Consider the following 14,199-nt stretch of genomic DNA (forward strand, 5'->3'; position numbering starts at 1 on the left):
ATGAATCTTCTAATTTGAGGTAATATGTTTTGTAATATAATTTTAATAAATATGCCTATAGTAGAAACCTTTTTTGAAATTATTAAAAGTAAGTTATATGAAGTATGATTCTCATTATTTCAGCATGCTGCCGCTTGGGTGTGATAAACATCCAGTCTGAGTATTGACTTTGTACAGCAAACCCTTTAAAGTGTCTCTGGGAAACTAGTTCTGCGGAATGTCTCTAGAAAGTAATTCAGTGTTTAAAGAAAGTACATCTTTTTTGGTGGTTTAGTTCCATAATCAGTGTGGAAATTTAAAAAAATAGATGTCTTTGAAAATTTCTTTGTTGTACATAAAATAGTATTGTAATCACGTTTTTCTCTGGCATTGTTCAAATTTGCTGTTTCCTTGTGTCAAGTGACACAGTTTGTTAGCAGTTAAGAGCTGTGAAGAATAATAAACTTTTTTTTTGTATTTTAAATTCAGAATTCCATTCATCAGAGTAAACTTCTGCAGTTTCTTATGAGTCAGTGTTGTTTTAATTGTAAAAGTTATAAAATTTATAGTCCTGCCCCATTCTCTAATTTCTTCCCCTATGCAACCGTGTTTTCAAAGTGAGGTTTAAGCGCGGTCTATGAGAATTCCCAAGTAGAGCGAGGGATTAGTCATTTGACCGCAGAACCCTTCTTGAGACTGTTTTCCTTTGATCCTGTAGAGTGTGGCATGGGGATTTTGAACTAAATCTCCCCACCTTTGTGGTACTGAGACTTTGAACTTGAGGACCTATGAGCTGTGAGCGCATTTTGCTGAGGACAGGTTTCACTGAGCCAGAACTGAGGAGGAACTTCTGCTAGCCGTGAGGAAGCTGCCTGCCTCTTCCAGTTTGGGAAATGCTGGCAATGCTGAGGGGTTTGTTTGGTTCTTGTTTTAGGTGTGATTCTGTAGAGAGACTTTAAGTGTGGTAAATGATTATTTCATTTGCTCGCCCTCTTTTTTGTTGTTGTTGTTCTTTTTTGTTTTTCTAAGCAGGGTTTCTCTATATTATTGTCTTGGCTGTCCTGGAACTCACTGTTTAGGCCTCGAACTCCGCCTGCCTCTGCCTCCGAGTCCTGGGACTGAAGGTGTACGGCACCATGCCTGGCTTTCATTTGATCTCTTAGTAATTTGAATAACGGGTAGCTTTTGCTCCCTCCCTAGCTTATCTATATGAACATAAATAGATATATTATAAGATATTCTGAAGTGGATGTGGCATGTAATAGTATTCTGAGAAAAGTTAAGCTTTTCCCCCCTTCTTATTTTGAGACAGGGTTTCTCTGTGTAGCCCTGGGTGTCATAGCACTTGCTCTGTAGATCAGGCTGGCCTCGAACTCACAGAGATCTGATTGTCTCTGGTGCTGGGACTTAAAGGCATGTGCCACCACCTCCCGGCTAAGCTTTATTGTTTATAATCTCATGAAATATTCAAAATAAATCCCCTTTTGCATAGTGAGGGGACAACTTGTATAATTTTGTTTTTGAGTCACCCTCTGGTTCATGTTTGCTCACATAAATGTTATAGCCTGTGCCTCCTGCTGGTGTGATGTCATCTAAGTGGACATTTACTCTGAGTACCGTGAACGTGTTTACTGAAGTATACACTTGGTGAGGGTGGCTAAGTGAATGTTTTGTTAATACACTTTTTTTTAATAATAAGGAAGTTATACTGATTTGTATATTCTTTTTGGTGCCATAAGTCAGATTGTAGTATAGTAGAGGTAAAAGTTTTTGATAAAGCAAACTTGAAATAAAAAATTGTCTAGAAGACTGTAATAGATACCAAATATACTGTATCTAGATATCATGCTTTAAAAAAACCTTAAGTCCACAAATTCTCAAAATATTTGATTGTAAATACTTAAGAAGTAAATGAAGTACGTAGTCTATAAATACAGGAGTAAGTTTGTAAGTTAGACAATCTAATTAAAATGAACAGAATAATTCTGAATTTTTGTATACATTTTTGAGATACTATGTTTTTTGTCTAAACATGTACTTTTATTTAGTTCTTTTAAATAATATATTAAGTACTTGTGTCCCCACCAGGATAATTAATGTATTTTTAGTCTTTCGAATTGATTAAGCTAGTAGGTATAATTTGAAATTATATTATTTTTAATTGCTTTGTAAATAATGAAAAATGAGTAAATGCAAATAAAAATGTCACTCATCAGATCAATTTGCTTATTTTAATATTTATTTTTTTTGCTTTTGAGACAGTTTGATGTAACATAGGTTGGCTTTGAACTCCCCTTTTACCTGTAGATGATCTTAAAGTTTTTTTCTCTATCATCCAAGTGCTGGGTTCTGGGTGTGCGCCATGCTTCATCTAGGCAATGCGTAGGGTCAGACCCGTGCTGGGCAAGCGCTCCGTCAAATGAGCTCGGTGTCAGATATGTCTGACTCCACATGAAAACTGAAGCCAATGCATCGTGAGAACTTCATTGTTAGTAGGTCTTTGTGTTTGAGTTTACTTGTTAACAATTTCTGACTCCAAACATTTTATTAATTCAGACATACCAAAACACTGAAAGAATTTTGTAGTGAATATTCATATGTCTACCTCCCATGAGGAGTTTACAATCATTATTTTGCTAGCATGCAGGAAGTCCTGGGTTCAGTCTCCAGCCTTTGGAAAAAACAAAGATTCAGAATATTAGCACTTTCCGGTTCCCTCTTTACTCTTTCCTGATCAGTTTCTTCACACCTCACTTAACCAGTGCTAACTGTTTAAAGTCCTGCATAACCAAGTATGACGACTCAGGCCCTTAATGCCAGCAGCTGGGAGGGTGAGTTGAGAACCTCACAACTTAGAGGTCACCCTGACCTCTATGTCAAGATCCTACTCAAACAAACACCTGCATAACGTTTGCCTGTTTTAAAATTTCATGTAATTTCTAATTACTGCTTTAAAAAAATAACCTATCTGTGCCGGCTCATTTTATGTTAACCTGACGAAGGCTAGAATCATTTTAGAGATGGGGGTCTTGACTGAGAAAATGCATTCATTGGATTGGGCTGCAGGCAAGCCTGTAGGGCATTTTCTTAATTAGTGATTGATGTAGAGGGCCCCGCCCATTGTGGGTGCTGCCTTTCCTGCTCTGGTGGTTCTAGGCTCTATGAGAAAGCAGACTGAGCAAGCAATGGAGAGCAAGCCAGTAAGCAGCACCCCTCCAAGGCCTCTGCATCAGCTCCTGCCTCAGGGTTCCTGCCATGTTTGAGTTCTTATCCTAATTTCCTCCAATGATGAGCTATGATGTGGAAGTATAAATAAATCCTTTCCTCCCCAACTAGTTTTTGGTCATGATGTTTCATCATAGCAATAGTAACCCTGATTATGAGACTGCCTTAATGTTTTTAGTATTCTATTTTTCCTCTCTCCTCTTATTAGTTGTTCATTGCATTTTTATTGTGGAATAATATTCCATTGTATAGATCTTGAGTGGAAAGAAATATATGTTTATTTTACATATAACACTTGAACTTTGACATTCGCTGTTTTTTATTAGGTGAATAAAGTTAGAGGTAATTTTCAATTCTAAGCCATTTATATATTGTATATTTTAAGAAAATTATAGCCTTGTGGTGGTAGCGCACACCTTTAATCCCAGTACTTGGAAGCAGAGGCAGGTGGATCTCTGAGTTTGAGGCCATTCTGGTCTACAGACTGAGTTCCAGAACAGCTAGGGCCACGCAGAGAAACCAAAAGAAATTTATGGGCATAGGTGTTTTGCCTGCGCACACAAGCACGTGTGTGTTTGTAGAAGCCCAAGATTGATATTGGGTGTGTTCCTTCATAGTTCTCTATTTATCTTCTGAAGCTGGGGTCCGCACTGCACCCAGAGTTTGCTATTTCAGATAATCTGGCTGACCTGCTTGTCTTGGGGAGTCTCCTGTTTCTGCCTCCTGAAGGTTGATTGCAGGCTGGCAATGGGAGTCTTAACTCTGGTCTTCAAGCTGTGTGAGCGTTTTACCCACTGAGTGGTTGGTTGCAGGCTGGCGATGGGAATCTTGACTCTGGTCTTCGGGCTGTGTGTGTGCTGTGCCCACTGAGTGGTCGCCCAGCTGCCCCACTTCCACTGTGTAGACTTACCAGTGGGCACAGAGGAGTTAACTGCTTTGTCCAAAGCCACCCAGTTACTAAGTGGCAGACTCGGTGTTCAGTCCCAGGCAGTGTGGGCCTGGTTCTGACTCCATAGTGTGTGTTCTTTAGAAAAGATCTACAAAAGAAGGGCATACTGCTGGGCTTTTGGTTTTAAAATTAATTATAATTGCTGAGTTTCCTGAATTATTCTTTTTCAGAAATGGGAGCAATGGACATAACAGTAATGTTTTTTAGATTCTGAGAATTTAGTCTTCTATATTTCTTTCCAGCCTTTCTTTTCTTTTTTGGAGACAAGGTCTAATTATATAAATCTAGGCCAACCCAGAACTCAGTATATAACCCAAGCTGGGTTTTAACTGTGCCACTCCTTCCTCAGTCCTCCAGACCTCTGCTGCCATGGGTAGCTGTTCCCAGTCATTTGGTGAGGCGCCCCTCTAACTCTGGGCGGTTGTGGACTGTTTGGAGGGTTCTGTTCTTCTCCTGGGTAATATAGCAGAGAGCAGGACAGATTGGCAGCTACACTGTGCTCTGGCTCCCTATTGGGAACCATGTGAAAACAATCACGCCCTACACTTAAACATTTTTATGTGTGTGGGTGTTTGCCTACATGTTTGTCTGTGTGTCATGAGTGTGCCTGGTGGTGGGCATCAGGTCCCCTGGAAGTAGAGTTACAGATAGTTGTGAGCCCCCAATGTGGGTGCTGAGACTCAAGCTGAGGTCCTTCAGAAGAGCAGAAAGTCTCTGGTCATTGCTTCATCTCCCACAATTTTTCTTCACAGTTCAGAAATTGATTAGAACATTCTTTTTGTTATAAACCTTAAAACTTTCTCTGATAATCAACACAACAAAAATAATAAGCACATGACTGGTTTTTTTTTTTTGTTTTTTTTTTTGTTTTTTTTTTCCAAAATCCTCACTGTGTAACTGTGTAGTAGAGACTGGCCTGGGACTCGCTATGCGGTGTATGTTGCAGCATTAGATTGAGAACCACTGGTTTAGAAAAATAAAATACCAAAAAAGTGACTGAATCAAATCTTGTTTATAAACTTTATTTTGAAAAAAAATTGATCCGAAGACAACAGGCTTTAATATGAAAATAAAAATGAACAGCAATGGAAATGAATTCAGTCATTTTCTACAGTTCCTTCTTCAGTGGAATGTAGTTTTTAGGTGCCTAAAACCATGAAGTGAAAACAGGGTAAGTGTCAGTTTTGGAGAATACCTATGTTTGGGCAATACGGTCATACATGAAGTCAAGGCAGATCTGCCTTCTCAGGTCTCCTTAGTGATAAAGGTGGACATTCAGGTTTTAGGTGATTTATTGTTCCAATAACGTTGAGGTAATAGGGCAGCTTGATCTCACTTGGCAGCTGGGACGTGGACATAGAAGAGCGAACGGAAGTTAGTTTGTGCTAGGCATGTGAGAGGAAGACGGTGTCTGTGAGGAAGGGGGTTCATCTGCCGCCCAGTTTGAGTGTGCGGTCGGTCCATCAAAGGCAGGGGACACAAGGCTGCTGATGACAGGGCACCCGCACTCAGGAGGCCGAGAGGGATGCTTATGCTCCCTCCTCCCTTTTGAGTCCACATGGAATGGTCCCAGCCACATTCAGGTGTGCGTTCCTGCTCAGTCAGAGCCTCTGGAAACAGGCGTGCTCAGAGGTGTGTTTCCGGTGACTGGAAGTGCAGTCAGGTTGATGATGAAGATTAACCACCACACAGAAAAAAAAAAAAAGCCCTAAAACACCCTGCCACAGGGACTAGGTGCTTTCTTAGGGACAAAGGGAGTCTTATCCAGTCATTTACATTAAAAATAGATATTGGTAATAAACATGGAGTTTAGTTTCAAAGAATAGAGAAGGAACTCTTGGTTTGGTGGTGCATGTCATCCAAGTGCTCTGGAAACTGAGGCAGGAGGACCATGAGCTCCAGGCCAGCCTGTTATACAGGTTCCTCCTGGCCATGGTGGGAGGAAGAGCTGTTAGTACAGAGGCATTGATACCTCAGGAGGATTAGCTAATTTAAGGTGTGCAGTGAGAGACGATGCCCTCAATTCAGCCCTTAAGAGCTCTTTATCTATAAAGGTGAAATGAGAGGCAAAAGGAAACACTGACAAAGACGTATGGTGCTTCAAAGAGGAAGCGATGGATGCTCTGTTCAGGACTAGCATGAGCATGTTTATTGACGGGGTGTAAAGTCCATATCAGGATGGCTTTGGGGGCAGTCAGCCTGCAGTAGCTGACTGGAGCCTGGGGCTGTGGCAGTAACTGGAGCGTTCGTTGGAAAGCTCGCACAATCTGCTTTTCTCTGCAGCGACCTTTCCTGGGGTTTGCTTGTTTCTCTGAGAGCTTTTGGTAACCGTAAAACATATTTCAGATCTGTGACTACCAACCATCAAGTTTAATGCTAATGAGACTGTTCCCACTGGTGAAGGTGCTGAGCATGAACGTTCGCGGACGTATGCTGGGCGCTTCGCCCTGGTCAGAGTGGACTGGCTCACCCATCTCCGGTGTCACAGAATATTGACAGTGTACTGTTGTTATCCGGGACGACCCTTACAGACCTTCTCAGTGGGGGAAAGTGGTCCCGAAAGTGTACAGGCTGTGTGACCCCCTCTGATGTGCTCAGACAAAACCATTCCCAGAGAACGGGTCGGAACTGTGTGCTACCATTCCAATGGACGTTTTCAGTTTTCTCAAACATGTTGGTTGTAATCACCTTGATATATATATATATATATATATATATATATATATATATATATATATATATATATATATAACGTGGTATGTCATTCTTAGGTTTTTCATTTGCTTTTCGAAAGGTCTTACTGTCTAGCCCAGGCTAACCAGGAACTTATTCTTCTGCTTGAGCCTCCTGAGTGCTGGGATTGCAGGCACACCTGAGTCTACGAGTGTGTCCTTCCTTTGTAGTGTAGGGTGCTCCAGATTGGCCTCCTAGGTTTCAGAGTCATACACCTATTTTTGTGTGATCTCTCTTCTCCTTTCCCTTTTCTGAGCTACTGTGAATAGAATTGCAAACACTATTCTTTTGTCAGGCCTGGCAGTGTAGACCCTGCTCTGTGGAGGCTGAGGCAGGACTAGCACAGCTGAAGGCCTTCCTGGGCTATGAAGTGAGTTAGATACGAGGCCTGGGAGGAGCACAGTGGAAGACTGCTGGACTTGCTGGGGCTGGCTCTGTCTCCAGCACCGGCACAGTCATTTTCTGTGTTCTTCCTGCATATAAGAATGGATTTTTTTCCCGAGTCCTCTGTTCTGTGATCCTTCAGAATTATTGACTCTATCATTCAGTTTTTAGAGTGGCTGGGGATTGCTACAGGAGCAGTCAGAGCCTGTGCAGATGAGTGGTTTACTTTTACCTTTCTGAGGTCTCCTTTGTCTAGTCCAGTGGCCAGGACAGTCAGGACAGTGCTGGACAGTGCTCATCCTTGCCTTGTTCCTCGTATCAGCACTTCCTCTGGATCTTCCTCTTAAGTAAGAGGTTCATTTTACAACATGAAACACCCTGCCTCGTGTGTTCCCTGTGTGTGTGTATTTGTATGTCTAGTTGTTTTGTTCCAATGGCTTCCTTGGGTCATGTGTGATGAGCATATGCTCCCCTGGCTCTAGATTTAAGGGCCGAGGTTCAGTCCCCAGTGCCATAAAAACCCAAAGTGACCACAATAACCAAGACATGGCTCCGAGGGTGGTGGCGCGCACGGGGTCCCTGCCCAGCACTTGAGAGCTAGAGGCCAGCCTGGGTCACATGGAACCTCCTTTACTCCTTCCTCCAATACTCCCACTTCATCCCTACAAAGATGGAATCAGTGCATGTGTCCATCAGCAGATGGACGTAAAAGATGTGTTATCCCACCATAGAACAGCCTTTGAACGCAGGGAATCCTGTCATCTGGTCACATGGGTGAGCAGGGAGGCACTGTGCTCGTGAAATAGGCAGCTGCTGTAGGTTTCACTTGTGTGTGGTGTCTACAGATGTCGAGATGGGTAGGGGATGGAGATGGGAGACATGTCAGTCAAGACACATGTTTAAGTTATACAACAAAATGTGTATAAGTTTTGTCAATTAAAAATAAATGAAGATGCCGGGCGGTGGCGCACGTCTTTAATCCTAGCACTGAGAGGCAGAGGCAGGAGGATCTCTGTGACTTAAAGGCCAGCCTGGTCTACAGAGTGAATCCCAGGACAGCCAGGACTACACGGAGAAGCCCTGTTCTGAATAACCAAAATGAATGAATGAAGGAAGAAAGGAATGAAGAAAAAATACAACTTTTTAATTTCAGAAAACTGCAAGTTTATCTTTTCTCCAATTTGTCATGTTAATTAAATCAGTCATTAAAACATAATTTTATATATTTCTCCATGACAAGGTGTTGGAATAACAGCTTTAATATCTAGGCTCCCAAAGGTTTTACGGTGACATTACTCTATTTCAGTTGAATTTATGTGGCTTATCAATGACAAAACATTGCATTTATTATATTCATGGTAATTCTTGCACCTGGTGTTTGATTCTTTCAGTTTCTAAAATGCCAAAATGACCATGTCAAATACTGAGAAAATATTTTTTGCATTCATTATTTGTGTGTGTGTGTGTGTGTGTGTGTGTGTATGTGTGTGTATGTTGGAGGCTCTTGTGATTGGGGATCAGTTGGCATTGCTGGGGAGCTCATTCTCTCCTACCATGTGGGTTCCTGGGACCAAATTCAGATTGTTGGGCTTGCCCGGAAGTGCCTTTACTCACTGAGCTGTCTCACTGACTGCAAATACTCTCATATTCTTTCTTAATACACTCTGATTTTCTTATGCATATGATTATCACTGTGGTTATTATCACTGCCATAGACAGAGTCTGATGTAGTCAGGTTGCCTCCCTAGGGAGCAGAGGATGACCCTGGGCTGATCCTCTTGTCTCTACCTCCAGCACTCTGGGATGACTGGTGGAATACACTGCCATGTCTTGCTGTGCCTATGTACTTTTGATTGAACGATCTTGATACTTAAATGTTAAAGTCATCTTCATTAATAATGTTTTAAATTTATTTTTTATCTCAGTTCATTCGGCCTCTGAAGAAATCATTGAGTCTAAGGTACAAGAAGAGGAACCTCATAGCTTGCTTAAATATTTCAGTGTTGTTTGGTGTAAAGCTTCAAAGAAAAAGCACAAGAAATGGGAAGGCGATGCTATTCTTATTGTAAAAGGGAGGTCCTTCACTCTGAAAGATTTGGAAGGCAAAGATATTGGAAGAGGTATTGTAATATATTATCTGTCTTATGGTCTGGTCTGAAATTGGTGTCTGTTTGTGGCTGTGCATTGAAACACAGTTGGGTTTTAAAAAGGGACAGATTGGGGTGCTATTGAATTTTGTGTCTCAACTATATGTGCTACATTATATTCTTCATAATAGCGAACCCAGTGCTTTTGTGAGCTATGCTAGCTCATTTGGGCAAATTCCGTCCTATGTTTAATTTTGTCTGATAGGCGCCAATGAGCTGCCTCTGTCTTGGCGCTCTTCTGAGATTCAGCAGTTTGTCATGGTCCCCGACCCCCAGTGTGAAGTGACTGAGATAGTAAAGGGCCGTCGCTGATAGGAGTTCAGTGCTACCCAGTTTCCATGCTGCTCAGGAAAGACTGCGCTATAGAACACAGAGATGAGGGTTAGACCTGACCAGATGCACACAGTGGACTGGATGATGCCGTTGTTAGTGCTGCCCAGCATTCCCGCGGAGCTCGCCGTCGGCAGGTCCAGGTGCTCCACAATGGAGAGTTCGATGCATTGTCCTCTGGTACTTAGAGGTAATATAATCTGGGTTTGGCCAGATTATAAAATCTGTTGTACATATTCATTCGCTCACTTAAAATATGGTTTATGGCTTGTTTGCTTTTCAGCTCATGTGCCAGCTACTGTGTTGGAGTAAAGATTCAGAAGTGAATACATAGCTTTATATATATTATGATTTTATATATATATATGTATATATATATATATGGGATGAACACATAGCTTTATATATATTATGATTTTATATATATGGGATGAACATATAGCTTTATGTATTATATATATTTTATAGCTTAGTAAGGAGAAGGCAGTGTAATTGATAACTAGGAGGTGGTAAGATAACTCCCAATGAGTGTTCTTGCCAGCCGCAATGTCAGTGTTAAGGGACCAGAGCATGCTTCACAGGGGACACCACTGAAAATCTGAAAGTGAGATGTTTTGCAAGTATTTGGTTGTATTTTCTAAAATATGACACTTTTAATGTTAATTATAATAACTTATTTCATTTTTAATTATGTATATGTGCCGACTTCTGTGTATGGGTATGTGCTGCGGGAGCTCCTTCCGCTCCTTCAGCCAATAGCCTGCCAAAGAGCTTTGAAGCAATTCTCCTGTTCCAAATCTCCAGTCTTACCATAAGCATGCTGGGAATGAGCTGGGGCGAGTGTTATTGGCTGAGAGTACACACTGCTCTTCTCCCGGACCTGAGTCAGTTTCCAGCACCCACTCAGGGCAGCCCCTTATAAATACACATCTGGTGTTTTATGTGGGTTCTGTGAATTGAGCTGGCGTCATCAGGCATGTTCATCTATCATTTTGAGTTATCTCCTGGCCTTGTTTGTTCTTAAATCAGAATAATACATTCTGTTTCTGGCTAATGGGATATACAGTATAATTTGTATGCACAATACAGTGTTTATTCTATATGGTCATGGGCAGTTGACTATTTTATTACTAAGTTTTCTTAGAATGTCAGTTTAATTAATTTATTTTCTTTCTTATAGGCGTTGGATATAAATTCAGTGAGCTTGAAAACATAGAAGAGGGCCGAACGCTGGTGATTGGGGGGAAGGAAGTGGAAATCCTGGGGCCGGTGTCCTCTGATGACTTCAGCAGCGGCAAGTGCTTTCAGCGTGGATGTGGAAGCCCCTCAGTCCCAAGTTCCCAGGCTGCCAGGAAATGCTTTTCCAACCCTTTCAAAAGTGTGTGCCAGTCTGGTCAGTCAAAGGAAAATAGACGGAATGACTGGCAGAACTGCAAACCCCGCCATGACCCACACACACCAAGTAAGATTGTAAAGATAAATTGAGCCTTCTGTGTTCATTGTCCAGAGATTTTGTCATGCAAACTGCGTTTAAGTTCTGTTTTAAAATTTGCAAAGGTTGAGGTCAGGCCTGGGTTACATAGTGAGTTGAAAGCCAGTTTGAACTATATTTTGAGACCTGTCTCAAAACCAAAACCTAAATAAAACAAAAAAATTTCAGGTGAGGGACTAGAAAGATGGGTTAGTGGGTAGAGGCACCTGCTGCCAAGTCTGATGACTTGAATCTGATCCTTGGGACCCTCATGGTGGAAGGAGAGAACCAGCTCCCCCAAGTTGTTCTCTGGTCTCATATCTGTTCCGCAGCATGCACCCACCTACACACATACATATACAAAATTAAAACAAAATTTTTGTGCTGGACAGTGGTAGGGCATACGTTTAATCCCAGCACTCAGGAGGCAGAGACAGGAGGATCTCTGAGTTCAAGGCTAGCCTTATCTACAGAGTGAGTTCCAGGACAGAGCTGTTACACAGAGAAACCCTGTCTTTGGGGCGGGGGTGTAGGTGGAGGCTGATTGTTTGTTCCTGGCTGCCCAGATCTGAAATAAGCACACAGAAACTGTATTAATTAAAACACTGCTTGTCCTATTAGGTTGTGCATATTTCTAGCTAGCTCTTACAATATCTTAAATTAACCCATTTCTATTAATCTGTGTATTGTCTGGCGTCCAGTGTCTGTCTTTTACGGCTACATGGCTTCTCCTTGACTCCATCTAATCTCTCTCTATATCTTGCTGCTTGGAATTCCCACCTTGCCCTATTCTGCACTGCAATAGGCCCAAAGCAGCTTCTTTATTAACCAGTGGTTTTCAGAGCATACAGAGGGGAATCCCACATTGGGGGGAGGGTGGAGAAAAAAAGAAAAAAAATTGAAAATTACAGGTGAAGATTATATTCAGATATACCTTTTGACATAAAGAATAGTGCTGAAACCAAATACTTTGGGAGTTGTTTGCCAAAGTCAAATACCTTTGGGACTTGTTTAACACACACATCTGTAATCCCTGTGACATATGCTGATCTCGGCATTGGTGTGCCTGTGGAGGGATTTCCAAGATCTTGTCTCCCAGAAGGAAGCACTGAGCAGGGACATAGCTGCAACAGGAGTGTTTACTAGTAAATCGTGCACTTCCAAGGAAAGGAGGACAGGTCAGAAGCTCTATGCGATGCTGCACAATGGATGAATGCTTCTATAGTCCAGCATCACGGGCTTTTCGGCTCATTTGCATGCTTTCTGTGTCCTCAGGGATGATTCCTGATGCAGGTAGTTTACACTGAACTAGAAGAGGCTATCCTCTAAGACCTGGCGTCCTCTGTCCGTGGTTCCTGCCAGTTCTAGTTGGTCTATGTCTGGGGATTCCAGCCTTCCTCTTTGCCAGGAGGCTTATCTAACACGCCAATTTAGTAGCTTCAGGGTAAGTCCTTCCTGACTTCACTCTGCCCTGTCCAGTCTCAGCTCCACTTTTTCTGCTGTGGACGGTGTGTAGCCCTTCCTGTGAGAGACCACAGAGTTCTCTGTTCATCCACTGATTGGAGAAGAGGACCTGTACTCTTGTGGTAGGAATTGGCTGGGGTCTCCGCAGTACAAGTAGTCTGGATTGCTGTGTCCTTATGGACACAAAACCATGGAGGGTCCAGGCTTCTGCAGGTCACAGAGACTGGGGACAATGCTGAGTCAGCTAGAAAAGCAGACTTCTTTGCTGAGGGATAAAATCTCCTTTATTTTATTATTCTTTCTGTCCTTGTTTTACTCTATTCTTTTTTGTTCTGTTCTTCTACCCTGATGTTTCCCTTCTGCTTTCCTGACGATGTTCTTCTCACCACCTCCTGATGTCTTCCTTTTCTGTGTTTTATCTTTTTCCCTTACAGCTTATATGCCCCAGCGAAATCCTTCACAATGTGGTTACATACTATTTTTTAAGTGAATGATTGTTGTAGGAAGGTTGCTTGTTTGTTCCCAGCTGCTCAGCCCCAAAATAACCATGCAGAAACTGTATTAGTTAAATCACTGCTTGACCCCTTAGCTCTAGCTTCTTATTGGCTAACTCTTACATCTTAATTTAACCCATTTCTATTAATCTGTGTATCGCCACGTGGCTGTGGTTTACCCGCAAGTTCTGGCATCTGTCTCCTGCAGGGTTACATGGCTTCTCCTTGACGCCAGAAAAGCAGGGTACTAGTTTCACCTTTCATATTTTAGAGTCCTGTCCAGTTATCTTAACCAGCAACCCAATTCTTTGTTTCCTCGTTACATGAAATATTAAAGGTCTGTTTTAGCTGTGATGCACACCCAAACCCGTGAACACATCTCCCAGGATCAGAGAGAACCTGAGCTAACTCCTGGGACTCAGTTGTTTTTGATTGTTAACCTAAACCATAGTCTGTATGAGTCTTCAAGAGAAACTCGTAAGTCCTAGCTGTGTGACACTCTCTATCCTCTGCAGCCCCTGCTTTATCAGGAGTGGGAACAACACTATATCCTACCTTACCTGTATTAATTTTCCCACTAAACTAACCTCTATCATAATCCTTCACTACATTTGTTAAAACCCTTACATCAAAGTTCTATTTAAACTAACGCTATTGTATAAAATCATTGCTTCAGTTAACAGCACAGCCTAGGAAGTAACCATTTTCATAATGATCCACAGGTAAAAATGCCCAGTAGGATGGGATATTTCCATGAGATAACCACACTACATGAGAGGCAGTGGGGATCCCCACACCCATTCACACCATGCCAGATGCCAGAGAAAAATGGTGGTGGCAAACATGCAAAGGCACAGCAGTAGAAAAGACATTCTGGAGCCAAGGCCCCTGGGACCTTGCCTATCAGAGGTTCATCCCTCAATGTCTTGCTTTCTGGTGGGTCACACTCCTGAAGCTCAGGTGCCACCTGCTGCTCCTCTGTCCTGGGCACCAGCACAAAACCAGCATTTCTCTGTGAGCCTT

The 14,199-nt window shown here is 42.2% G+C and overlaps 1 protein-coding gene across 1 annotated transcript in view; it reads left to right on the forward strand.

The window, feature by feature from the left end:
* Rad54b (RAD54 homolog B) overlaps positions 1 to 14,199 on the forward strand; it is a 71,547-nt gene that overhangs the window by 33,776 nt on the left and 23,572 nt on the right. Inside the window, exons 4-5 of the mRNA XM_038348303.1 lie at positions 9,196 to 9,390; positions 10,928 to 11,209. Of these exons, the coding sequence (XP_038204231.1) occupies positions 9,196 to 9,390; positions 10,928 to 11,209 (477 nt within the window). The remainder of the gene's footprint in view (positions 1 to 9,195; positions 9,391 to 10,927; positions 11,210 to 14,199) is intronic.

The sequence above is a fragment of the Arvicola amphibius genome, chromosome 11 (genome assembly GCF_903992535.2).
Source record: "Arvicola amphibius chromosome 11, mArvAmp1.2, whole genome shotgun sequence".
Lineage (NCBI taxonomy): Eukaryota > Metazoa > Chordata > Mammalia > Rodentia > Cricetidae > Arvicola > Arvicola amphibius.